General features: G+C 36.7%; 1 protein-coding gene across 3 annotated transcripts in view; it reads right to left on the bottom strand.

The window, feature by feature from the left end:
- The window catches only part of LOC149925351 (rho guanine nucleotide exchange factor 10-like protein), a 44,393-nt gene that overhangs the window by 5,046 nt on the left and 13,860 nt on the right, over positions 1-25,487 (bottom strand). For 2 of the 3 annotated variants that reach the window (XM_090161131.1, XM_090161129.1), the window contains 16 exons: positions 21,393-21,492; positions 20,366-20,454; positions 20,138-20,215; positions 19,712-19,891; positions 18,477-18,593; positions 18,303-18,395; positions 17,222-17,446; positions 15,992-16,083; positions 15,730-15,908; positions 15,403-15,512; positions 4,997-5,213; positions 4,709-4,821; positions 3,908-4,281; positions 3,200-3,494; positions 752-941; positions 47-505 (listed from right to left, as the gene is read on the bottom strand). In XM_090161131.1, coding sequence (XP_090017257.1) covers positions 47-505; positions 752-941; positions 3,200-3,494; positions 3,908-4,281; positions 4,709-4,821; positions 4,997-5,213; positions 15,403-15,512; positions 15,730-15,908; positions 15,992-16,083; positions 17,222-17,446; positions 18,303-18,395; positions 18,477-18,593; positions 19,712-19,891; positions 20,138-20,215; positions 20,366-20,454; positions 21,393-21,492 — 2,911 coding nt within the window. The remainder of the gene's footprint in view (positions 1-46; positions 506-751; positions 942-3,199; positions 3,495-3,907; positions 4,282-4,708; positions 4,822-4,996; positions 5,214-15,402; positions 15,513-15,729; positions 15,909-15,991; positions 16,084-17,221; positions 17,447-18,302; positions 18,396-18,476; positions 18,594-19,711; positions 19,892-20,137; positions 20,216-20,365; positions 20,455-21,392; positions 21,493-25,487) is intronic. The other variant, XM_090161130.1, reaches the window with a different exon arrangement.

The raw sequence follows: 25,487 nt of genomic DNA, 5'->3' as shown, positions 1-25,487 counted from the left end.
CTAATAGATGTTACGTATAATTTTCGTAGGTAGGTAGTAAACTCACCCATAATTTTCCTTCCTAGCCAACCTGAGGGCAGCAAAGAATCAGATTTTTGCTTTTGAACCTTGGAGTGTGATTGGTCACTTTCAGAAAGTTTTTGGTCGTCTGTGTCAGTCTTGATATGGGAATTATCTTGGCTAGTAGTTTGCGCCTCATTGTCAAGGCTTTGGTTTCCATCGGGAGAACCAGGAGCACTAGATTCATTATCAGCAGGCAGAAGAGGTATTGTAGACGATGTAACGACTGTCCTCTGCTGAAGACTCAACAAAAAGGAAACTGAGCCAAGATGGGCGTGATAGGCCACGTTGCTTCTCCCAGTGATTATTGGCACTCCTTCCAATCGTGGCATTGGAATGGTAACCACAACTCCCACATTGGTCCCTACCCATAACAAGCCTCTTGTAGCCATCAAAGATGTTACATGAACTTCAGGAAGATTTACAGGTGTTTCTTGCAAATGTGCTAAAAATATATAAAATTAGTCTCATTAAGAATAAGAATATCTAGATTGTGTCTGAGGCACAAATACTGAAACAAACCAAACACACTGTGTTAACAAAATTTCGAGCCTATAGTTTGAACACAAGCAATACTTTGAGGTAAGGTTTTTATGTACCTCATAACTCTTTTTTTACACTCATTTTTAGGGAATGCAGTCTATATTCCCGATATTAAAATGAGGAAAACTTAAGATAAATTTATATTTACCATAAATAGGGTTGCCAGCTAAAAGCCTGTTTACATTAGAAGCTATATTGATGTCTTGCAAATGGTGAAATGTTTCAGTGTGGTACAGGCAAATTGTTGCAGAATTTTGAAGAGATATCCACAGACCAGTTCCAGAATGGGCTAAAAGATTAGCTTCGCCATCATGACCTTGCCCCAAGGAGTAACTTCGCTGTAATTATAAGAGTTTTAACATATTTTACACTAATAACATTTAATTATAATTCCACACTTATATTAAAAATTATTACAGAGTCCAATCAAAATTACAGTATATTCGTTATCAAATTGGGGATCTATAGCTTTTTAACATTAATATCTACCAAGAATGTGTAAAATCTTAATTATGATGAGACTTTTCTGAAATGGCAAAAAATTTCAGACATTTAATAAAACCCAACAAGATGGAAAGAGGCTAAGGTCATTCCAATCTACAAAGCCGGCGACCAAAAAGACCCGAACAACTACAGAGGAATTTCTAATCTCCAGGGCTTATCTAAAACAGGAGAAAGATGTGCTAATGATCAACTGTTAGAGTATAGCCTTACTAATAACATTTTCTACTCTATGCAATCAGGATTTCTTCCTGGCCACTCAACAGGCATCCTAAACCTTCATGAGCGCATCCTTAGCAACCTTGAAGAGGGTAAATTTGTGGCAGTTGTTTTCTTGGATCTGTCTAAAGCGTTTGACAGGGTGAACCATAAATTACTACTTGAAATTTTAAAGCTTAATGGAATTGAGTCAGCTACACTCGAATGGTTTAAATCCTATTTAACTAACCGTACGCAAATTGTATCTGTTAATGGCAAAACTTCACACCCACTTACAATTAAGTCGGGAGTACCACAAGGAAGTATCCTTGGCCCGCTCTTGTTTAATCTTTTCACAAGCGACAACCATAAAATTATCAATAACTCAATCTCTATAGAATATGCGGATGATGACGCACTCTTGAATTCTAATGCTAATCTCAAGGTTGCACTAAAAGACCTTGAAACAGATGTACTCGCGCTACGAGATCTTCTACAGGCTAAGGGCCTTATCCTAAACGAAAGCAAATCCGCTCTAATGATTTTCTCCCCCGACAAACATAAGAAGGTGACTGCTGCTCCTATCTTAAATCTATCAACACCAGCATAAAACGAACTTCTGCCTACAAATATCTGGGGTTATATTTTGATGAGGACTTTAGTTGGTCACATCATATCGACTACACCTTTAACAAAGCAAAGCAAAAGCTTTGGATATTTAAACCTTTTCTCAATAGCCTGAGTAAAAGCAATCTTTGTATTTTATATAACTCATTGGTACAATCAGTCCTCGACTATGGTGATATTTTTTATAACCACGCATCAAAGTCTAAATTAAAAAAGCTGCAAATCCTACAAAACAACAGTGCCCGTTCCATTCTACACAAACATTCCAGATCATCTGCCACAAACGCCAGGACTGAGTTAGAATGGATGAACTTAAATCAAAGAGCAATATATCACACGCTAATCCTTATGTATAAAATTTATCATAAAAGTTGCCCAGTCTACATTACCGACATATTCATACAAACACTCAACACTAACCACACCTATTGCACAAGAACTTCGAAAATCAATTTCAACGTCTCCAAGAAAACCAACAAATATAGTGGGAAATGCATTAGAGTTAGTGGTATCAAGCTCTGGAATTCACTACCTCTAACATTAAAAAACGAAGATACGCTCTTAGCGTTCCAGAGAACTCTGAAAAAATATATATATGATTGTCTTTAACTTAATTTTTTAATTCAATGGACCTCTATGTAAACCAGTTACAAACTGATAAGAGATATCCAATAAAAAAGCTTTATTATTATTATTATGGCAGGTCATATAGTTTAAATGTATTTATGATTTAATATAAGTGATCCATGATAAAAAAGCATAGTAATTGCATGCTAACTGCAATGTTTCACTTTTTACAACTGCTGCATTCAGTAACTCCAAATCATCTAAAAAGCTCTTTATTAAAAAGTGATTCTGATTTCACTTATGAGCATCATAATTATTACGTCAAAAGTTGTTGTACAGTTTATTTTTCCCATGCGATTTTAAATAGTGGTTTTAGTTTAAATGAGTGTGACATCACTATTTCTGATTGCCATCAGATTAGATTCATTACTTTAAGGAGCCATATACATCAAGATGAAAAGCCAAAAGCCCATCCAGTAATTTTTCAGATATGAGCTTCATTTTTAGTTACTGAACACAGTCAAAAATTCAAAATTATGTAAGATAAATCTTTAAATTGACATTATTTTATGCATTCTAAAAACAGATTTTAGATTATTGAAACATAATTTGGTTTATCATCAGGTTTGTATTTAAGATTATTTTTATTAAATGATAAAGTTAACAAATGAAAACTTTTTCAGAAACTGCAAAGAATCTGTACCTGAACTTCTCGAGAAGGTGCATCAATAACCCAAACTTTTGAGCCACATGCACAATACAGAGACTGTCCAATTGGAAGTAAACACGTCACAGCTTCTGTTCCTAATGTTACAATTTGCGGTCCTTCCATGTTCCATATTCCACCAGCATTTCGATGAAAGATGAGAACGGACCCATTTGAAAGGGCAGCAAAGACATGCTGGCATAGATATTTAATGTGAAGAACAGGAGCTGCCACAGACACTTCCCCAAGTTCTTGCCACTCTTCTGGATGACGACCTTCAACTAGTAAAATCCTAAAACAAAATATTAAGACATTTTAGCCATCTATTACATCGGTTTACATATTACTTGTAAATAAAAAATATGACATTAAAGTGGGGTATAAAATTCAGATCTGCTTCAAAGCTAGTATGAAATAGTTAAGTCTAACCTTTTTTTATTTACTACATGCAGAACCAATGAAGAATCAATTTTATGGAGCTTAAAATGGTAGATGTTAGTAATAAATGTCCAAATTTCCCAATACCAAACATTTATTATCAATTTCCCCATAATCACAAAAATTGTTACTATATTAGGAATATTTGTACTTTTCTAAATGGAGTTTTAGGTTTGTTTTAAACTTTGAATGAGCTTAATAAAAATATTTTACTTGAAGAAATTGGCCAAAATTTGGGATATATAAAAAAAATTGTTGGTTATCTACCTTCTATCTTGAGTTCCAACCCAAAGGGTTTCTTCAAGACCTCCAACAAATGCTTCATTTTGTTCGCCAAACCCTTTATCTGATGAATGTTGGTTTTCAGGAACTGAAGTTCCATAAATATTTTTGTGTGGATAACTCCCTACTCCAGCAGAGATGTTACTAATTTCTGTAGTAAACGAGGGAGCCGCCTCAAGAGCTAATATATAAACTTCATTCAACGTAACGCCACCAATCCTTTTCACTTGGGTAAGACGAATTGTCATAATAACAATGTGACTATTGATACCATCACCGCTTACTAAGCAAACAAGATTTTGGCAGTGACCACCAGAACCATCAGATGAACAAACAGCGTAATAGCAGCCACATTTCACCTTTAAGTAAAGATTAAATACACGACCATAAGGAAATTAATAAAAACCAACAACACATTCACAATGGTTTATATGGGGAAACAAATGTGGGTGCGATTCACCATTCGATACACGGTACTTTGCAACTATTTAGGCTAATTTTTGGAGGATTTGGTTTATAATCCGTTGCAACCAATTTACCCAAAATTATAGTAAATATCAAAAGAATGTCACTTATTATACTAATGCTTAAGATTAACTGAATGTTCCCATCAACAGAGTTTATTAATAGAAGGCTAAAGTGAAATCGATGACCCTCGTTCTTTTATGTATTAATGTATTATGTTAATTAAATAAATATTCGTCCAGTGCTAACTCTCCTTTTTAACTGGGTTTTACTCAACGAGTCAATAAATGTTTCTACTAAATATGTAAGAACACTACCTACCTCGGAATTTCCTTCTCCGGAATGGACTGGAAATGTTTTCACAAATAAAGGCATTTTACTGCTGGGTCTTTTCTCTTGTTCTTGAACATCCCAAGAAGGGGCATTGCTAGCATCTAAAAACATTATAATTAATTATTCAATAATAATAAGAATTTCTGTTTAACTTAAAATAATTTTAAAATTGTCACATTATCTAAAAAAACATACAGTGTGAACTATACCAGGGGCATATAAATTAAATTATTAATATAAACCAAATCAATGGTACTAGAACACCAAAGTAATTACCCATTGCAAGCTTCGCTAAGCGAAGATCTGTGATCCAATCTAATTTAATTCCAGGTGACATCATTTGAAAGCAAAGAACTTCTTTGTTTCCTTTGGGTTTCACTGGAATCACTAGCTGTAGACAACAACTATCTAACAGCGTTATCTCATCGTCTTTCTTTCTTATAGCTTCTTGAATGCTCAATGACACATCTTGCACGGTATTTAACGTCAAACCCTAAAATTAATTAAAATGTGTTAACAAAATTATGTATAAAAACAGAAAATCACATTCACAACGCAAATTTTTCATATGGGAGATTTTGGAGCATGATCGATTTTCATTTTGATTTCAAGTTTTACCCAAATTACCAAATTTCTTAAATACTTTTAGAAAATTTAGATGTCTGACCTCTGGCAGCCACCGCATAATAATAGAACGACCAGTGATCCAGAGGGCACCACCTCGACTATTATTCCGTGGTGCCACCTTTTGGCCTTACAGGAGGAAGGACCCTTTTACCGTGATCCTATAGTCCTTCTATACGATTCGCGTGGACCCCTGATACAGGATTCTCTGCCCACGTACCCCTCTGAAAATTTTGGTAAAGCACCTAGCTATGAACACACAAATGTAAAAAAGTTGTAGGGGGCGTTAGTCAGAGTGACGTAGAAGGCGCTTGGCTTGGCGCCAATCATTTTCTGTATATATAGGAGCCCCCTAGCTAGATAGTCAGAGAGACTAGCAGAAGCAAAGCCTTACAAGTAGTCGCAAATGAAGAATAGCTCAGTTGCAGCCGTAATGGTATGAAGTAATAAACTGTTTATATAACTATCAAGGCATCTTCCCTAAATTAAAAAATAAGACGTATAAACTAACTACTGTGCTTAGGCCCATAGGGGAGTTTATTACAAGATGGTGGCCCATGAAGGGAATGCCTGTGAAGAGATATAATTACGATTGAATAAGGTAGAAACTCGCCTCACTTGCGTTCAGATTCGTATTTTTACGTCGCACCACGCGTTCTTCACTCGACGCCATATTGTTTCTAAGCAGCCGGTTTTCGAGGCAAAATCCCGGGCACGTGATTCATTAATCCAATTAGTTCAGAGAAGAAGCCATTTGTGTTTTATTTTATAAAACAACAACCTCTCCGCCCTAGTTGAAAGTCTCTTTGTCCCGTAGCAGCCACGCCGTAACTGTTTGAATTCAATGGTATTGTAATCTCGTTTTTGACTAGTTAATTTTACATTCTTTTTAATATATAATTCATTTACTAATATTTTGGTACGTTTAACACAATGGAGAAGTTTGAACAATTTAACGAACTTATCGGCGGTTTTACATCACAGATTCAAGACTTGGCAATATATTGTTGGTCATGGATTTCGTGGCTTTATATTAGTGTAGCATGGGGGCTTTACCTTGCCTTTGGTATTTATCTTTGCTTATGTTGGACAGTATTTTATTTAATTTTACGTATACTTCTGTGGTTCTGGCCAAGTTTGCCGATTGTGAAAGGTGGAATAACTATATGGAAAGTATTCCCTATTTATCTGGGTTGTTTAATATTACTAATGTGGAGAATTTTTAATCACTTGGGCAGGTTGGTTTAAAGGTATGGAAGACAAGTTGAGGCTTATGGCGATCAGTTGGGTACGGATCTCCTTCAGGACAGTACCGATACATCAGCAGAATCGCCAGCTTCAGCGGATGCCTCCGGCCACCAGGAACCAACCGCGGATGTCACAGCGAATATATCCACTCCTGTCGACGATGTTTACACCACTGCAGAGAATCAAGAACTGGCCCAAGTCAGGGAACAGATAGTAGCGTTAAAAACCAGCGTGGCAAAATTGTTAAACCAGGTCACAGCGAGAACCTTGTAACGGATCCAGGCCTTAACCTGGCTGTTTAATCAGAAGAAACCGAAGAGTTAGTTGGTCCGATGGGCAATTCAACTTCAAGAATATAGCTTTGATGTAATCTTTACACCGGGGAAAACCAACCGAGTAGCGGACGCGCGATCACGCTCAGTTGAAGACTTGGGTACAGAAAAAGCAATTCCGTTGAAAAGTCAAATGACAATTTACCTAGCTTCTGGTAACCAACTGCTAGAGCCTGTGACGCTACAAGAAGTAAAAGCCTCATAAGAAGCTGATGACGAATGGATCAAAATCCTGGACCTCCTTAGGAAGGGAACAGAGCATGACTTATACGATTTGCATAACGATATTCTTTTCAGAAAGGCAACTCCTTTTAGGCCTGCCCGAGCTGCGTTGCCAGGGGCACTTCACGAACGAATTTTGGATATGTATCATAATCACCCTATCTCCGGACATCAAGGACGCAGAGCCACCGAATTAAAGATCACCAAGAAATACTATTGCCCAGTCTTCAGAAAGATTATCTAGGCTTGGTTAAAGAAATGTTCCACATGTATGCACTACAAGGCTAGTAACACAAAACCTATGGGAAAGATAGTTGCTAACACCTCAACCGATGGCCCTGCCAACTGGTCGGTATTGACATGATGGAGCCGATGCTACCAACACAACGGCAAAACAAGTATAGCGTCGTGATAGTAGACTACTTTACTAAATACGTAGAACTTTTTGCCATTCGCAACATTACAGCATGCACCATAGCAAATGTTTTCATGAAGTATGTGTCACGCCATGGATGCCCAGAACGTGTTCTCTCAGTCAACGGAACACAGTTTACCTCATCAGTCTGGAAGGAGATGTGCCGTTTAATGAAGATCAACCCTACCTTTACCACGCCATACCACCCACAAACAAATCTTAGTTAACGGGTTAACCGGGTACTGGGAGAGCAATTAAGTATGAACGTAGGAAATGCACATAATAAGTGGTGTTATTGAATGATGTGGTAAGTTACATTAAAGACACATTATTAAACATGGTTAAACTCTTTTATTTAAGGAATTAAATTAAATAATTAATATTACATTAGTATTACGTGACTAGCTGCATGGCGAATAAAACGACAATGAACTAATGGGGAAGTGCTCTGGCATATCTCACTTACTAACAACGTTTTAGCAGACGACGTCATTCACATAGAAGGATTGCCAGCCTAAATTAATAGTTGCAAAGGATATGAATACAACACTCCCCCTCTTTGACAATCTATTATTTTAGTTGTAACATCTTAACACAATTCTTAAAGGTAGTTTTCACTAAGCCCTTTGTAAAAATATCTGCTACATTCTCATTTGATCTAACATACTTCATTATAAACAAACCTTGTGATAACATTTCTCTGATAAAATGAAATTTAATGTCTATATGTTTCGATCGTTGATTCTCAACATTATTCAGCAAAAAGTTTAGGGCTGCCTTATTATCACAATATAATACTGGTGTTTCTGTAATTATCTTGAAAATCTTAAGTTCATTTATGATTGGAATTAACCATAACAGTTCATTAACGGCTTCTGCGATAGCTATATATTCCGCTTCCATTGTTGAAAGAGCGATTGATTTTTGTTTCATAGATCTCCATGAAATAGGACATGTGCCATAATATACTACATAACCGCACATGGATTTTCGATTATCAATGTCCGCAGCCCAATCGCTATCACTATATACAGTCAAACTAGAATTCGGGTTACGCTGGTAGTACAGCCCATATTCAGATGTTGAGATCACGTATCGCATCAACTGGCATAACCGCATCCAATGGACCTGACCAGGGTTACTGTTAAATTGTGATAGGACTACAACCGAATACAAAATATCGGGTCTTGTCTTTTGCGCAATGAAAAGTAAGCACCCAATTAATTCTCGGTAGGGTATATCCTTCATTGCCTCTTTTTCTCCTTCACTATCTGGGCAATGACTTTTGGTTAGATTGACACCAGACGGGATAGGCAAGCTGACTGGATTTCCAATTATTTGGAATCTCTTACTGACTGATTGGATATACTTAGATTGATTCATTTGCAATGAACCTTCTATCTTGAAATTGAAGTTGACTCCTAATAATGTTTTAATTGGCCCCAACGTTTTAATGTCGTATTTGGTTGCCTATAGTTAATAGATTTCTTTCATTATATCTTCACTCTGAGTTAGCACGACCAGATCATCCACGTAAACCAGGATTATTACCTTGTATGGAATGAAGTAAATGCAATTTGTTCCTAGCAATTTGTTAAATCCCAAGTCTTTGAAAGCAGCATCCAGATTCAAATACCACTGCCGGCCACTCTGTGGTAAGCCATAAAGTGCTTTCCGCAATTTTTAACAATATTTCCCCGGATCTTCGTTCTCATACCCAGGTACAAGTTTCATCAATACTTCCTCATCTAATGTTCCATATAGGTACGCATTTTTGATATCCATGTGATTATGAATCCAGCCAAGAGTCACCACAAAGATTGCAAGAAAGAGTCGTATCAGTGAGAAATTTATAACAGGCGAGAAACTCTGCTCGTAATCCTCTCCTTCGATCTGGTTAAATCCCTGTGCGACTATTCTTTCTCGGTACCTGATGATCTCCCCTTCACTTTTCTTTTTAAGTGCAAATACCCAACGACAACCTATGATCTTTTTGTTAATTGGTCTAGGGATAATTTCAGTGACTTTTCTCGGTTCTAGCGTTTTCATCTCTTCATCCATTGCAGCTTTCCATTCTAATCGTTGAGGAGATTGCATTGCTTCTATATAATTGTTCGGGATTTTGATTTCAGCGCAATAGACTTGGAATACATCATCAATATCATCTTCTGTTATACTTGTGAACAAAGTTGTCGCTAAATTTTTTCTTGAAAAATCAAATACTTCTGGATCAATCGGTATCTTATTGTTATTCAGGTGCTCAACTAGACTCTTTTTGGATCTCCAAACAGTTCCATTAGGTTCATGATAATATATATCAGCCATGCCCTTGGACTCTCCTGATTGCCGGAACTTAACTTCTCTACGCCATCCTACTGGTAGTTCAACTACTTTCTTCTCTGTTGGTTTATCCACTGGTTTATCATCTAAGGACGTTTCCCGTTTTACCTCTAGATTGTCCGCCATTTCATCAGCCTGTATTAGATCTTCATTGTCTTTGGAAGCTCCCGGTAGTTCGTCAATAATCTGTAGATCATTTTCTCCTTGATCATCATTCCACTGCAGTAATTCGATGTTACCTGCAGGGACTTTGTTTATTTACGCCCAGCTTATCTTCATCAAAGGTGACATGTTTGGTTTCTATCACTTTCCCTTCCTTCGGATACCATATCCTATAGCCTCGAGTATACACAGCATATCCTACTAGGACCCCCAATTTGGCACGATTCTGAAATTTGTTTCTCCTGCGTTGAGCTGGTATATGAACGAATGCTAGGCTACCAATGCGTTTAAGGTGTTTGGCAATTGGTTTATGACGCATCCAATATTCAAGTGGTACTTTGTCTAATTGTGCCTTTCGTAAACGATTTCGTAAATAAGCTGCCGTTTGAATGAATTCACCCCATAGATTTGTAGGTAATTTAGCATCTTCCATCAGCGTTCGGACAAGATTCAACAGTGTACGATTCGTTCTCTCAGCAACCCCATTCATGGGGGGAGAATAAACATTTGTTCTCTCATGCTTAATGCCTTCTTTATTACAGATGTTTTCAAAATACTGAGAACAATATTCAAGACCGTTGTCTGTACGTACAGATTTAATTTTTCTTCCTGTTTGTCTCTCTACAGATGCTTTGTACCTTACGAAGCAATCTATGGCCTCACTTTTCTTGCTCATGAGAAATACAGTTGTCAATCGACTTTTGTCATCAATAAAGGTGATGAAATACTTGGCTCCCCCTGGAGTGGTAACTGGTGATGGCCCCCAAACATCCGAATGTACTAAATCAAGCAGTTCAGCACTTCTTATTCCGGCAGTCTTCTTATACGGTTGTCTGGTACTCTTGGACAACTTGCAAGGAAGGCACGTGTCAAGCTTTGCCTCAAATGGACTCAATCCATTTAGCATTTCATGAGTGGCCATATATTTTAAGTCTGTTTCGTTCACATGACCCATTCTCCGGTGCCTTAATTCAATGCCGCTTAATTTGACATTGTGTGGACCACATTCATAACAAACGCCATTAAACAGCCTTTTATTTATATTCTTTTCTGACTTGGTGTTTTGTTTCTTTGCTTGGGCTGGAAAAGCATTTGCCGCGTTATCATATGTCGACTCTTTCTGTAATTGTCTTCCCTGTTCGGCTATCAATAGTTTCTTTATTTGTTCTGGCGTAAAGTCCACATCATCCGACTGATATATTTGGTATGATAATGCCTCATATGATTCTGGTAACATTCCAATCAGTATATATGATATATCGTCGTTGCTTACTGGTCGTCCCGCATTTTCTAGTTGTTTCTTGATGCTATACACTCGACCAATAAAGGCGGACATGCATTCTCCGTCTTGGTATTGAAGTGCATAGAATTCCCTTTGTAACATGGCAATTTGAGCCCTTGATTTTGGCTCAAATGTTTTGGTTAATGTTGCCCATATTCCTTCTGGGGTATTATCCTCTTCAATAATACACCGTAAATCTTCACTTAATGCTAATGCCAACATCGCATAAGCCTTGGATTTCCTTAGTTGGAACTTCTGTTTAGTATCCTCACTAGCTGTAGCAGATGGTGGAGTCTCAGTCCCATTAACCAATTCCCATAAGCCTTTGTTTCTTAAAGACATCTGCATTTCATATTTCCAATTCTTGAAATTATGCATAGTTAATTTGGCCATTTGCCCAGCAACCAATTCGCCTCCTTCCGCCATCGTAACACAGCTTATCGCCTCTAATTCCGCTAAGCCTACTTTAAGCCTTGTCTTACAACACGTTGACTGTGTCTAAAACGTCCACTTGCCATCCCCAGCAGAGATGTCAATGTTATTGAATGATGTGGCAAGTTACATTAAAGACACATTATTAAACTCTTTTATTTAACGAATTAAATTAAATAATTAATATTACATTAGTATTACGTGACTAGCTGCATGGCGAACAAAACGACAATGAACTAATGGGGAAGTGCTCTGGCATATCTCACTTACTAACAACGTTTTAGCAGACGACGTCATTCACATAGCAGGATTGCCAGCCTAAATTAATAGTTGCAAAGGATATGAATACAACAAGTGAGACTTAGGGCTCGAATTACATCAACTTGCCATTAACTCTGTCCATCATGTAACCATATAAAACTCCCCATTCTATATCTTACCTATAGTACGTTTACCTTGGGATACGGACGACATCCATGCAGTAGCAGATTATCTGGACCTCACTGTTCTACAGGTATATGAAAAGCGCCCTCTCACGGAACTACAAAACGCGTTAGACGACGCTCATAGGTATTCCAGAATTGCCCAAGACAAACAAAAATTTTACTATGATCAGAAATATAAAGGGGGAGAGTTGGAGGTTGGACAGTTAGTATGGAAAAAGAATCACAAGTTATACAATACAGCCGCAGGTGTAATGGCAAAGCTGTTACCCAAATGGGAAGGGCCGTTGAAGGTAATCCGGAAATGTAGCCAGTCACCTACGAACTTCAAACTGGTAAGGTACGGTAAATGGCATGTTAACCAATTGAAATTTTATATGATACAAGATGATGGAACTCAGTACGAAGATACTATAAGTGCTGAACTAGAGGAACCACCTGAGAGCTTAAGTCCAACAGCTGAATCGTCCGTACTGGAAACATCGGAGCTAGAATTAGCTGAAAGCAGTCTGATTGAACCCAAACCATTTGGAGACAGCAGCAGCAGTAGAGAGGAAGCTGAAGGGCCCAATAGCACAGAAAGTGAAGGAGTTGAAGATCCAGAGGAAAGCACCAAAGAACCACCATCAATCTACATTGCCCCTTTGGAAGCTGAATGGATAAGAGAAATAGTAATCAGAAAGCCCAAGCCTAATAGTAATTCTAAGGGTCGTTTGGGGGACGTTTATTATATTGCCCCTAATCCGTTAAAGAAACAGATCCGGTCTAAAAAGGAACTGGAAAGAATGTGGGAGCCGCTGACAGATCTTGGGTTGTTACTTAATCTAACTACTGACATGTTCTGTTTTAGACCCAAAGCAATACCCGGGGCCACTCCAGATCAGGAAACGTTAAGGAATGCGAAATAAAACCATCACTAATAATATTATTATTGCAGATGCACCCTGCAATATTCTTTTTGGGAGAGGAGGAAATTACCCAGAGCTACCGTTTCCAATAATCTCTAGAGAAATTTATCACCAACTTCCTAGGAATCGGGAACAAGAAACCATTGTGGACAAAGAAAAGTTTGAACAAAAATATGGCATTGCAGGAGTCATGGCCACCGTGACAATATTGATATCGTTTGGCGATCGACACATCACCACCAAGACAGGAATATCCATTAAACTCGACAATCATATTATACTTTTGGATTGCACTTCTGAGTACGAGCTAATGAACGATACTCAATTTCAGACTAGCGCAGCAGCTTATACGTTCATGACGACCAGTCTAACAGAAAAGCCAGCCCAGTGGTACGGTTCGTAGACTTCTTTGAGCCTGCCCCACCAAGACCTGAGAGACGGGTTCACTTTACAACACCAACTGCTCAGACTACGTCCAGGAGGTATTTGGAAGAAGACCGTCACAGATCTCACTCAAGAAGTATTCGTTGTCCTGTTGAAGAGACTAGTTTTATTCATCGTCATTTCCGGGGTCGTTGCTTCCGGTGTGGACATAGCCATCCGGTGAGATACTGCACCGCTGAAAGATGAGTACCAAGGACACATGCACAACGAAGTAGTCATGCCCTGCCATATGTTCCTCAAGATCAAATGCCATATCCTTACCACGTAATTAAAGACTTGCAGTGAGACATTGACGAGAGTCAAGTAAAAACATTTTTAAAGCAAATTGCTAAATTCTTATTTGTATAATTTTTGTATAACTCAACAAAAAGAAAGTAATCATAATAATATTTTTGTAATAATTTGGATTTGTATAAACTGAGCTAGTCTTCATCTTTAAGGGGGGAAGATGTAGGGGGCGCTAGTCAGTGACGTAGAAGGCCCTTGGCTTGGCGCCAATAATTTTCTGTATATATAGGAGCCCCTTAGCTAGATAGTCAGAGAGACTAGCAGAAACGAAGCCTTACGAGTAATTGCAAATGAAGAATAGCTCAGTGGCAGCCGTAATGGTATGAAGTGATAAACTGTTTATATAACTATCAAGGTGTCTTCCCTAAATTTAAAAATAAGACGTATAAACTCACTATCTTGCTTAGGCCCATATGGGAGTTTATTACCAAGTTCCATAGACAAATACCAAAATATAATCGTAAACTAAGTGTTGGCCCCATTCTTGATAATCATGATGAGCTGTCTAGCATTATGATCTAGAGGACATATTCCCGCGAAAAAATAGAACATCGCTAATTCATGTATCCTACTATACCACACATGGAAAATGGGGTTAGAAAACGTTAATTTAAAAAAATTAATATCTCAGCGTGTTTTCATCTCCGCAAAATAATTTTGACACAGAAATGTAGAGTATCTTCTAAAGTACCCAAAAAATTAAAAATGGGACGTGGGTTGTTGTGTTGATATTCATACGATATATGATATACCATCTTTGAAATTAGTGCCTCCCCTAAACTCTACTCATTATTGTTATTGAAATTCAACCTTCACAAGTTTGCATGCTTAGAATTAAAATACTTCACAGATTATTTCCATATAAGATATGACAGCCCCCAACATTTAGCTATCTGAAAGCGAAATTAGAATCCTTGAGTATTTTTATATTAGACATTAATTTTTTTTATGTTGCTTTAACATTCTTTCTAGCATATTACAATTATTGGATTACCATTGCAATTATTATAGATATAAAACTAAAAACTTTATTTTTCTCAAAACTTGGGTTTTTGTTTTATTGGCAGGTAGCGATTTGTTCTAATTGAACAACAACTATTTATGTAAGCACATAAAAAGAAACTGAACTGGTTGGTTCAATCGAACACAAATAACTAAACTGGATGGTTCAATCGAATACAAGTAATTAAACTGATTGTTTCAATCTTGAGCTAATTACTAAAAGGATGTTTTGCCTCTACTAAAACATTTGACACAAATGACTAACTCAGTATGCACATGTGCGAAGGCATCACAAGAAGTGACAATGTTTAAAAATTAAAATGATATAGTGTCTATTGTTCTTTAAATTGTGATACCTCTGCACTTGCGTTTCACCTATTTATCCTGATAAGAGGGATGGAATAAGGCTTTGAGATTTGCAATAGAAATTCAGTGACACCGAAACATCCCTATATTAATTAATCAAAGGTTTAATAACAATTTCTGTGAATTTTTATAAATACAAAATGTTTTAAACTAAAATAAAAACAAGCTACCAACCATGTAAGGCCTTCTTAGAGTTCCAACAAGAGATGAAATACGGCTCATAAGTTCCAAATCATGAACTAAATCACTAAGATCATCATAAAGAGCCTGAACTGCTAATGAACCTGAAATATGCATAAATTTATACAAAATATACTTGGGTAACAGAATCGTACTCAAATAACTAGTAATTCTCATAGGGCTACAACCCATATTTTCTACACCCCTCTTCCACTACTTCACTTTTTGAATAGGAAAAACTGATAATCACAAATTGAATATTGGATTAAATGGTGTACTCAAATTCTTTTCAAACCTTAAAAATAAATATTTTATACCAACCAGAATTTCGTTCGCTAATTGAACCGCCACTGCTTCTATTTGATGTACTTCTGTTCCTGCCTGTTGCAGCCATTAAATTTTTTGTTGCAGGAGCTACATCCTCTTCAACTTCAACCTCATTCAGGGAAACTGCCCATTTTAAACTAAATCTCTCAGTTGAATTCACACCATCTGTAGCCCTATATGAATATAGACAGTTAATTAAGTTAATAGCTTTTTGAACCAATACATATATTCTTAGAAGTTTGAATTTCCAACACACCTTGGAGTAACCGAGACGCAGACTAATAGATCATTTAATAAATAAATACGTCGGCTTTTTGACTTAATAACCATTCCATTTTGATCCATATCCTATTATAGCAAAATTTATCATAAGAAAAATTACGAGACCAATTAGCCAAAATTCTTATAGGACTAAAGAATGATACCTCAGTCCATATTTGAAAGCAAAAAAAAAAAGAGTCAAGAGTTAGCAATATAACAGAAGCAGCTTATAACAATAAATATTTATTAAAGGTCAACATAATAATAAAGCCCCTACCATCCTAGCGATTCAAGGCAAACTACTTAATGCAGTTCGATATTCATGGTTGCAATGGATGCATTCATGATAACATTGAATATTAATTATAGAGGATTATATTTTCGCCAATGCAACGTTCCAAAATTTTAAATTTAATATTTTACCATTGATCCAAACAATGGATTTTCTCATAAATTTGGTATTTATGAAGGTCCATGCAACTCAATATAAGCTTACACGACATAGAGGTGTGCTGAAAATCGTTTTTTGGAACTAGGAGACTTTCTGCATTCCTAGTGGATTAATATCTAAATTACAATGCTGGTCGATAGCAGTTTAATAAAGTGAAGTTCTTGAAATGTTTTAAATAAAAGGGGGAGCTGCACAACATTAGGGGACCAAATCTACTTTTTTTTTATTAATTACACGTGCTGTCTCACGCGTGCGAATGGCACATAAAACCAAAGGCTGATTTAGTCCTCTAATGTTGTTATCTATAAACATTTCAAGAACCTCTGTAAATACACTTATTATACATTTCTCTGTTATGGATTCATTTTAAACAGATTATTCAAGGTAGAATAGTAATAGTGCCCAAAGCTGTCTGGTTTAATTATTTCACTATTCATTAAACGAGACTTTTAATAAAAACAACAAATTATGTTAAAACTCCTCCTCGAAGACCTATCGATCCGCGTTCTTTAAATTTGAATTTTAGGTACGAAAATGTATTTGTATATTTCTTTTGTATACCTAGTAATGAACGAGAACTTCAAATTCGAAAAAAAAAATTATTTTTGCAAATCAGTATCCAATTTTATTATTTCTTTAATACTATAACTTCAATAACGTAAAGTACAAAACTAATATTAAATTTTTCAGGCGCCTTTAAGTTTTTATTTATTTACATTCATTCATGCTTTTGTGACCAAAACCAACACTAACAAATATTAAGTAAATACATACCAATTGTATTACATCATCTTGCCTGAGTAGAAAATGTTGACCATCACTCAAAGATTTTAAAGCAAATTTATTTCCAAGATGCTTCATAACTTCGCGAACTGCATGATACTGTTCAGATTCTCGTTTTCTCTCATTTAAAGTATCTGCAAGCAGTTCTAATTGAGTCAAGGCTAGTTGTAGTGACATTCGGTCGTGATGACCAGGTGGAGTATGCTTCAGTAGATCCTAGAATTGTAAAATATTTTGTTTAAACGTAGGACTACCGTAAAATAATTATGTTTAATTTAAAAACACTACTACTTCATGGATTTAAAATATTTAAGTTTCTTAAAAACATGAATTAAACATAGAGCTTTACGACCGTGGTCCTTCATCAGCTTTTAAATTTGGATAGGGACTATGTCTAAAATCGAAACTTGTCTGGGTATTTTAACATTTTAAAAAGAGTTACAGACGCAAAAAAAATATATACGCAAATTGTTTTATCTTTTTAAAAAAAAATCAATAGAATTGTCATGTAAGTATAGCTAAAAGATTGGCAGTACATTATCTTGTGCCCCAACAGATAAATATTGTGACAGATAGGGAATATCCGATTGGAAATTAAGCAACAAGTAAGAATACCACAGGTGGAATTGGTTTCTATAGGAAATAGACTTAGATATTGTAACTATGTCCTACACGGTAATGATGCCTGGCAGACCTGCTAAGATTGTCTACTAGTTCTGGCTACGGGGTTTTGGATCATATATGTCAGACTAATAAATAATTTAAATTAAAAACGTCATTTACTTAATGAGTTCAACAGTTTCCGTACAAGCGCATTACAATAAGCGAGGAGTAAAGGCTCTCCTTCTTCGAAACTCTGGGACATCAGATATTCTCTGGTCATTGTTGGTATAAAAATATGTACTTTTAGGTATTATAATGAAGTGTACTTATTTGTTAACCAATTGGTATTTTATTACTGTAGCATCTATGCAGGCCTATATCATCTAATGCATTTAATTACTAATAATCATAAGTTTTAAAAGATTGATACCTTTAATAATTGTATAAAAAGAAGTAAAAATATTTTTACCTGTAAAAGTAGGATAAATTGAGGAAACCTTTGGACTGGTTTCACCATAAGACCAAAGAAGGATAACCGATCAGGACTAGTGGCTTGTTTAGCCTAGGAAATTTAAATTTGACGCAAAAGCATTAATTTCTTACTAGGTATTCCCAACCAAACAACATCAATATTACTGCATACCTTTAAAAATTCAGCAAAAGCGGATTTATTTTTTGATGCTTGCTTTGCTGTATCCATGGCCATTGAAAAATTGTTAATAAAATCACTGTATATATCTAGCACCATGGCTTTGGAAAACTAAAAAACAAATTTATTTAAGTTATATTAGGTACATAGCATAAAGGTGTAAACTAGCTAATAATTTGCTCTAACGCAAGGTTCATACAACATGTAAAGTATTCCTCTATGATAGTCTTTGGATAAAACATTCCCTGCCTTCAAATTTCTCTAATTTATACAAAATATTTGGAGTTTCGCTGCTATATCTGTTTTTTTAGGTCAATGATCTAATTACCTGATACTTAGAGGTTTTCCTCGCATTCTAGGTTTTTAATATAATGTTTAGCTAAAGTGATGTTAAACACTTTGCAATGTTGACATTCTTAAACTGGGTAGCAAAAATAGTTTGGCTACAGTGTTTTGACCTAGTTCTAACTAGCTTAAAAATGCAAAAAACTTTAACTAATACTTTCACATTAATTGGCCTGGTAAATTTTTGTATTAAAATAACCTCTAAATATATTAAAAATAGCCTTCATTTGTCAGCCAATTCAAAGCTGGACTCGTTTTAAACAAATTGAGGAAATAATGGGTATTGTAGCACTAATTCGCAAATCAAAATTGAATCGATTTAGATTGTAATACAATTGGAATACAATAATAATAATAATAATCAGCTAGGCTAATACCCAAGGCACCGCCTTATTGCCAGGTCAGCTAGCGACTTTTAATGCTTTTAATTAAGGTGGTCGGATTAAAATGCATAGTGTTGGCCACTATGAAATATATTTAGGATATGGACTTTTTGTGAATGCTCAAGTTTTAGACAATCTTGTTCTACTGAGTATTTAACGCAGCGTATCACAATCACGATGCATTGGTTTTAAACACTTTCCCTATGGGTGCCTCCCTTGTGGAATATCTTTACTGTTTGTAATGCTGATTTTGATTTTTTTTCAGTTAATTAGCTTGTATCTCCACAAGACACTAAATATATACCCATACCAAAAAGTAGAGTTTTGAATTATTAAACAACTAAAATGGTCTCAAATTAATGCCCTTGAAAAGAACTCTTTTTCCAGATTTTTTTTTGTGGGGATTTTAACAGTGCTAACACATGGTATATTTAATTAAATGTAAAGTGACCGTAATTCTGTATGAGGGTTCCAACTATAGAATGTCCATGATGAACTTACGGAAGCAACAAAAACATCTCCAATTTTCTCAGCATAGTCCCATTCTCGTACGCATTGAGTTAAAGCTATACCAAATATACTATGGCACTGAAGAATTTGTTCAACTCTGTAGAACATGAGGCTGAGTTTTGATGGACTAACTATCGGAGGACTACTCTCCTCTAGTGGTCTTTTATAATCCTAAAAATATAATGGGTTAAAGAAAGGCGTTTTCCATAAAGAATGAGTTGGAAGATTTCCTTTAAATACATGCAAGGTCAACATCAATGTCATTAGATAAATTGAATAAGTGATATTTTTCAATATTTCTAATATTGTATTATATTGGGATCTGTGACTACACTTTAAAAACTAAATATCTTTATTTCTATTAAATAAGGTTCAATTTTCAAGTGACTGATTCGTTGATAAAAAATTAAAACTTACTTTAATTAGTCTTTGTAGTGAGCTCACATAAGAATTTTCACTATCTACAATGCTTTGAATAATCAGTCGCCTTTTAACCTTTAAAAATAAACGATTTAAAATTTTCTTATTAGTAAAATACCATAGTATATACATTTTCATATTTAAAACTCGAATTATCAAATACTCAATAGGGAAACTTTTTTCTTAACGCATGCCCTCTTTTGTCGATAGAAAAATCAAACTCACCTGCTCATGGTTTAGCCCAGAGATAGGAGGCGGTAACGTTAACGGTGGCCTTTGCTTTTTGGACATTTTAATGTCACCATAATTGTCCTCTAAAACAAGAAAATGGATATAAAATTTGCAATATTTCTGAAATTTTAGGTAGCATATTTAGATAGACTGAATAATTATACTGCCTGACACCTAGGAGCAACAAAACACACCCCAGATAAGGCGAACACAATGTGTTTTTATACATGCATGTTCGTAAGCATTTAAATTAGCAACTGCCACCATCGGAAGGGGAAAGTTTGAATATGTCCATAAAATGCTTTGCCAAAAGGAGCGTCTAATAAAAATTTTACGCAAGAAAGGGCTAGGGCTAGTAAGAGCTAGCTAAGTTCTCCTTGCGTGTTTGTTGCTTCTAGCTGACAAAACTGCGGTACACAAAATTAAGTTTGCCAGTACTGGTTTGAGATTCAATGGGGGAACTTAAGGATTAAAAAAAAAATGCTATGCAATATTCTGTTGAAAAAATTCAATGAATTATTTACATTAAATTTTGGAATTGCTTTGTTCCACTCTCAAAATCTTTTTCACGCATACTAACACTACTACTTCAACTTTCTATAACAGCTTAAAACATATTAAACCATTCTTGTTTTCTCGAAAGTACAATTTTTTTTTTACATTTTAAAGAGCTATTTTAATAGGGGATATTCTTTAGAAACTAGGACAAAGGAACATGACGATGTATTTCATACACTAGACAATACTATGGCTGAATCGTAAAACAAATAGATCATTAAATATTTTTTTTCTTTTGGGGGGATTGGATTTTATTTTGGGGAAGGAGCTTACTCTCCAAGCATAAGCTGGATTAAGGATTATACTAATAACCGTCTCCAAATAAGACCTGCTCCCTAAGTATAAATAAATAAATACATTCTGATTAAAATTAAAGTCAAAATGATTGTTTTCCAGACAGCACCATGATAATTATGTACCATGTAAAATTATTAAAGAGCTCTTAAAAATTATTGTTTCATACCAGTTGGTGGTGGTTTAATATTTAGTTTATTCATCTTTTCAAGTTCGTATTCTTTCCTCCTAGTGGAAAACCATCTTGTGAAGCCACTTGTTATGCTCTGCTAAATTTTAAGGAGAAGTAAATAGAAAATTATTACAAATTTAAGTAAACCAGACTATGGCCCCAAAAACTCCTAAAAAGCACTTTATTTTAATATTTATAAAATTATAATACTTCTGAATAGGTTAAGTGTCAAATTAAAAAATGAACTTAAAATAAGCTAAAAATACATAGTAAATAAAATAAAAATTTAGCCTATTATTTTATTAACACTGTATGATAGTGAATTTTGTTAATAAAAAGGGAGATTTTGTCTGACAAACAGATTTGTAGAAAATCAACCTATATATTATGCCTGACTAGCTTAAAGTTTTATTTTTGTCAGAAGGACCATGGAAATGTTTTCTCAAATGGCAGAAATATTATAGTTATTTTCTAATTAAATTTTAAGGTTGGATTATTTAGGTTGGAGTGACAGCTGCGCCCTTATCTGCAATTTTGACAAACAATTAGCATCGATCCTCCGATCATCCATCGCCAGGCCAACCGACCTAAAGCACACACATACACGGAAAGCGCCTCAGTATTAATCTATATAATTTAATTTAGCGTCTTCTACTGTGTGGCTCTGTGGTTGGGTTAGGTATGTAAGCCTTTTTAGAAGAAATTGGCTGTCAAACGGAAAAGATTGAAAATTAAATGGAAATAACTAGAGTTGGCCAATATTGTAATTTAACCGATTCTGATCTTGAGGATGTATCAATAGCAATACCAATTATTAAACCGATATTGGAGATTCAGAAATCTTTATAATAAGGTCCCTCTAAGTCTGAATCGCCAATAAGCTCCCTTGTAGACTGCATTGGTCTCATATCATCATTCTACCCTTCCATAAACTTCAACCTTGTACCTCTTCGTGGTGGAAGGGAGTAACAGGTGGAGGGGTAACTCTCCATGCTGGCCAACCAAGGCTCTGCTTCTTCCTTAAGCCAAGGTGTAAGGTATCGTGCTGAGGGTTGAATGGTACCGGGGAAGCGAAAATACGGTATCATGAACGATCCCCTCGGGGAACCAGGCGAAACCCCGTTGTAATTAGCCCTCCGCCCGGACAGAGGATTAAGGGCGTGGGACCAAAAATGGAGTCACAAAATAAACAAAAAAACCAAAAACCGGGCAAGGGTTCGAAAGAACCCAGCCTTAAGCAAGGGGATGGTTCGAAAGGACCCAACCCAAAGCAGGGGGAGGGTTCAAAAGGACCCGACCCAAACCAAAACAAGCAAGAGGGACTGTCCCCAAATAGAACCCGGCCTAGCCTTCAAGGGTCTGCCTCTGGCAAGACCCAGCTGGCGAAAACGTCCCTCAGTAAAAATCAAAGGCGGAATCGATGCCACCGGGAGAAGCAAATGTCAGGGGAGGTTTCCAATAAGGAAGACCCCCCTCCTACGCAAGGCAAGAGACCAAGGGGGGACGAAACTCCGGACTCCCAGTCTCAGGTCTCCAAAAGGTCTAAGGTCCACGACCAGACCTATAGTGAGACTTTAAACTCCAGAAAGATGGCCATCACTATTGATGGCTATCCCATGAAAACCCTTACCAAAAAATAAGTTGGTTTTTAGTTGGTATTTAGTTGGTTTTCACATTTATGTTGGTTTTAAGTTGGTATTTAGTAGGTTTTCACATTTAAGTTGGTTTTAAGTTGGTTTTAAGTAGGTTCAAGTTGCCAGCATATTTTAATAAACTATTTAAAGAGGTAATAAGTTGTTTTTAAGTTGGCTGGAAAATACTCATTTTTTGAAGTTGGTTTTAAGTTGGTTTTTAGTGGTCAGATAATTACTTATAATTTTTAAGTTGGTTTTAAGTTGGCTATAAGTGGTCTTTATTAAGAGGTCTTTTTAAGTAATTTTTAAGTTGGTTTTAAGTGGTCTTTATTAAGAAAGCTTTTAGTTGGTTTAAAGTTGGTGTAAAGTGGTTTTTAAGTAGGTTTTTAGTTGGTATTTAGTTGGCATTTGTTCCAAATACCAACTTAAAACCAACTTAAAAAGTTACAAGACCACTTATTTTTTGGTAAGGGAACCATCTCTGAAGAAGAGATGGGCACCATCCAGTGAAGGATTCTGTAGAGGATAGATGGGATACCCTCTACCTCGATTCTGGAGTTTTAAGCTAGAAGGAGGCGCAGTACACTACCTGTGTTCGGATGTGTCTACTGCTATTGACTTGTCGGATATCGACGAGATCAAGGAGGATGCTCATATGGAGGGAGCAACAGGGGGGTAGGCTGGGGACGCTAATCGGGCCGGTGGGAGTGATGTGGCCTCCACATCTTCCACTTGCTACGGCTTGGCAGAGCTGGCCAGCAACCAAGTTAACCCCACCTAAAAAATGAGTTTGAAGGTGCTGCAGATCAATTTGCACCACTGCAAGGCAGCCTCTGCTGTACTCTGCAGTAGGTTTGCCGTGGAGAGCTTCGACGTCACTCTCATACAGGAGCCATGGACTGCCAATGGAAAGATTCTTGGTCTCCAAAATGCAGGTAATATATTGTATGATTATAGCTCTGCTACACCCAGGGCTTGTGCACTGACACGCAAGGGCATTCATGCCCTTCCGCTCTCAATGTACACCTCCAGGGATATTGCCACGGTAAAACTCATCACGGATGGATATGGCATCGCCATACCTACCGTACGACGATGCTCTCCCACCCCCCTCGCAGGGGATGGTCAGATTGGTCAACTACTGTGAGAGTTCGGGGAAGAAGCTGGTCATCGGTTGCGATGCTAATGATCACCACAAAATCTGGGGCAGCTCAGAATGCAACCAGCATGGTAATGACTTAATGGAATATCTGGTTAGTACAAGACTTCACATAAGAACAATGTACCAACTTTTGTTACTTCTAACAGAAGTGAGGTCATTGATCTCACACTGTGTACAGCGAATGTCGCAGATAAAATCAAGAACTGGCATGTGTCTAACGAACCGTCTTTGTCGGATCACAAACACATTTGCTTTAATATTCTGGTCAAACCTGTATGGGCTTGTACCGCTATTCGTGGCCCTAGGGGCACAGACTGGTCCGGTTACAGGGAAGACTTAAGTTTCTTCCTTAATGGTGATAAGCCACGGCTGTCATCGGTGTTGGATTTTGATTTGGCTGTTGATCGCATTCAGCAGTGCATTATCGACTCCTATCACGGCAATTGTCCGGCAAAGCCTGCCAACCAGCCAAGATTAGTGCCTTGGTGGAACAACGAGATTGGCAGGCTGCACAAAGAAACTCGTAGGCTCTATAATAGGGAAAAGAAGGGACGTAATTGGGATGCCTATAAACGCACCCTCACCACCTACCACAAGTCTATCCTTTATCGTAAAAGGATTAAAGGCATGTTTGAGGGTATTTCCTTATTTGGAAAGGACCTAGTGGAGAGCACCGAGGTGAAGTACCTCGGGGTCATCCTGGATAGCAAACTAACATGGAAGCCACACCTTGACTATATAGTCAAGAAGGGCAAAATGCTTTTTTGGAGAACTAGAAGTACAGTTAGCAAGACCTGGGGCCTAAGCCCCAGAGCTGTGTACTGGCTGTACACCATGATCATCAGACCTATCCTGTCTTATGCAGCTGTGGTCTGGTGGCCAAGAGTTACTTTAAGGACTGTGCAGTTTAATCTGCGCACTCTACAAAGGCTGGCTTGTGTCGGCATTACAGGAGCCATGAGAACAGCCCCAAGTACTTCTCAGGAAATTCTCCTGAATATGCTTCCTCTCCACCTTCTTATTGAGGAAGCTGCCTTTTTAGGTGCCTATAGGCTTAACCAAAATGGCTGGTGGAAGGCTAATAATTGGGAGCATAGCCACACCAAGCCCTTACCAAAAAATAAGCTGGTTTTAGTGTGGGTTTCACCTGGTTTTCTTAAAATAAGATGTTTTTTTAATAGTATAAACCTGGTACAACCTAGCCTGTTATTTTTAACGTTTTATAAATTGGTACTAGCCTGGTATAAAGCTGACTTAAGATTTATGGTCATAATCTACCTGGTTTTAACCTGGTAA

The sequence above is a fragment of the Leiobunum rupestre genome, chromosome 10 (assembly GCF_980474605.1).
Source record: "Leiobunum rupestre chromosome 10, qqLeiRupe1.1.hap1, whole genome shotgun sequence".
Taxonomy (NCBI): Eukaryota; Metazoa; Arthropoda; class Arachnida; order Opiliones; family Sclerosomatidae; genus Leiobunum; species Leiobunum rupestre.
The sequence above is the reverse complement of the archived record's forward strand: the minus strand, read 5'-3'. Positions and strand labels throughout refer to the sequence as shown.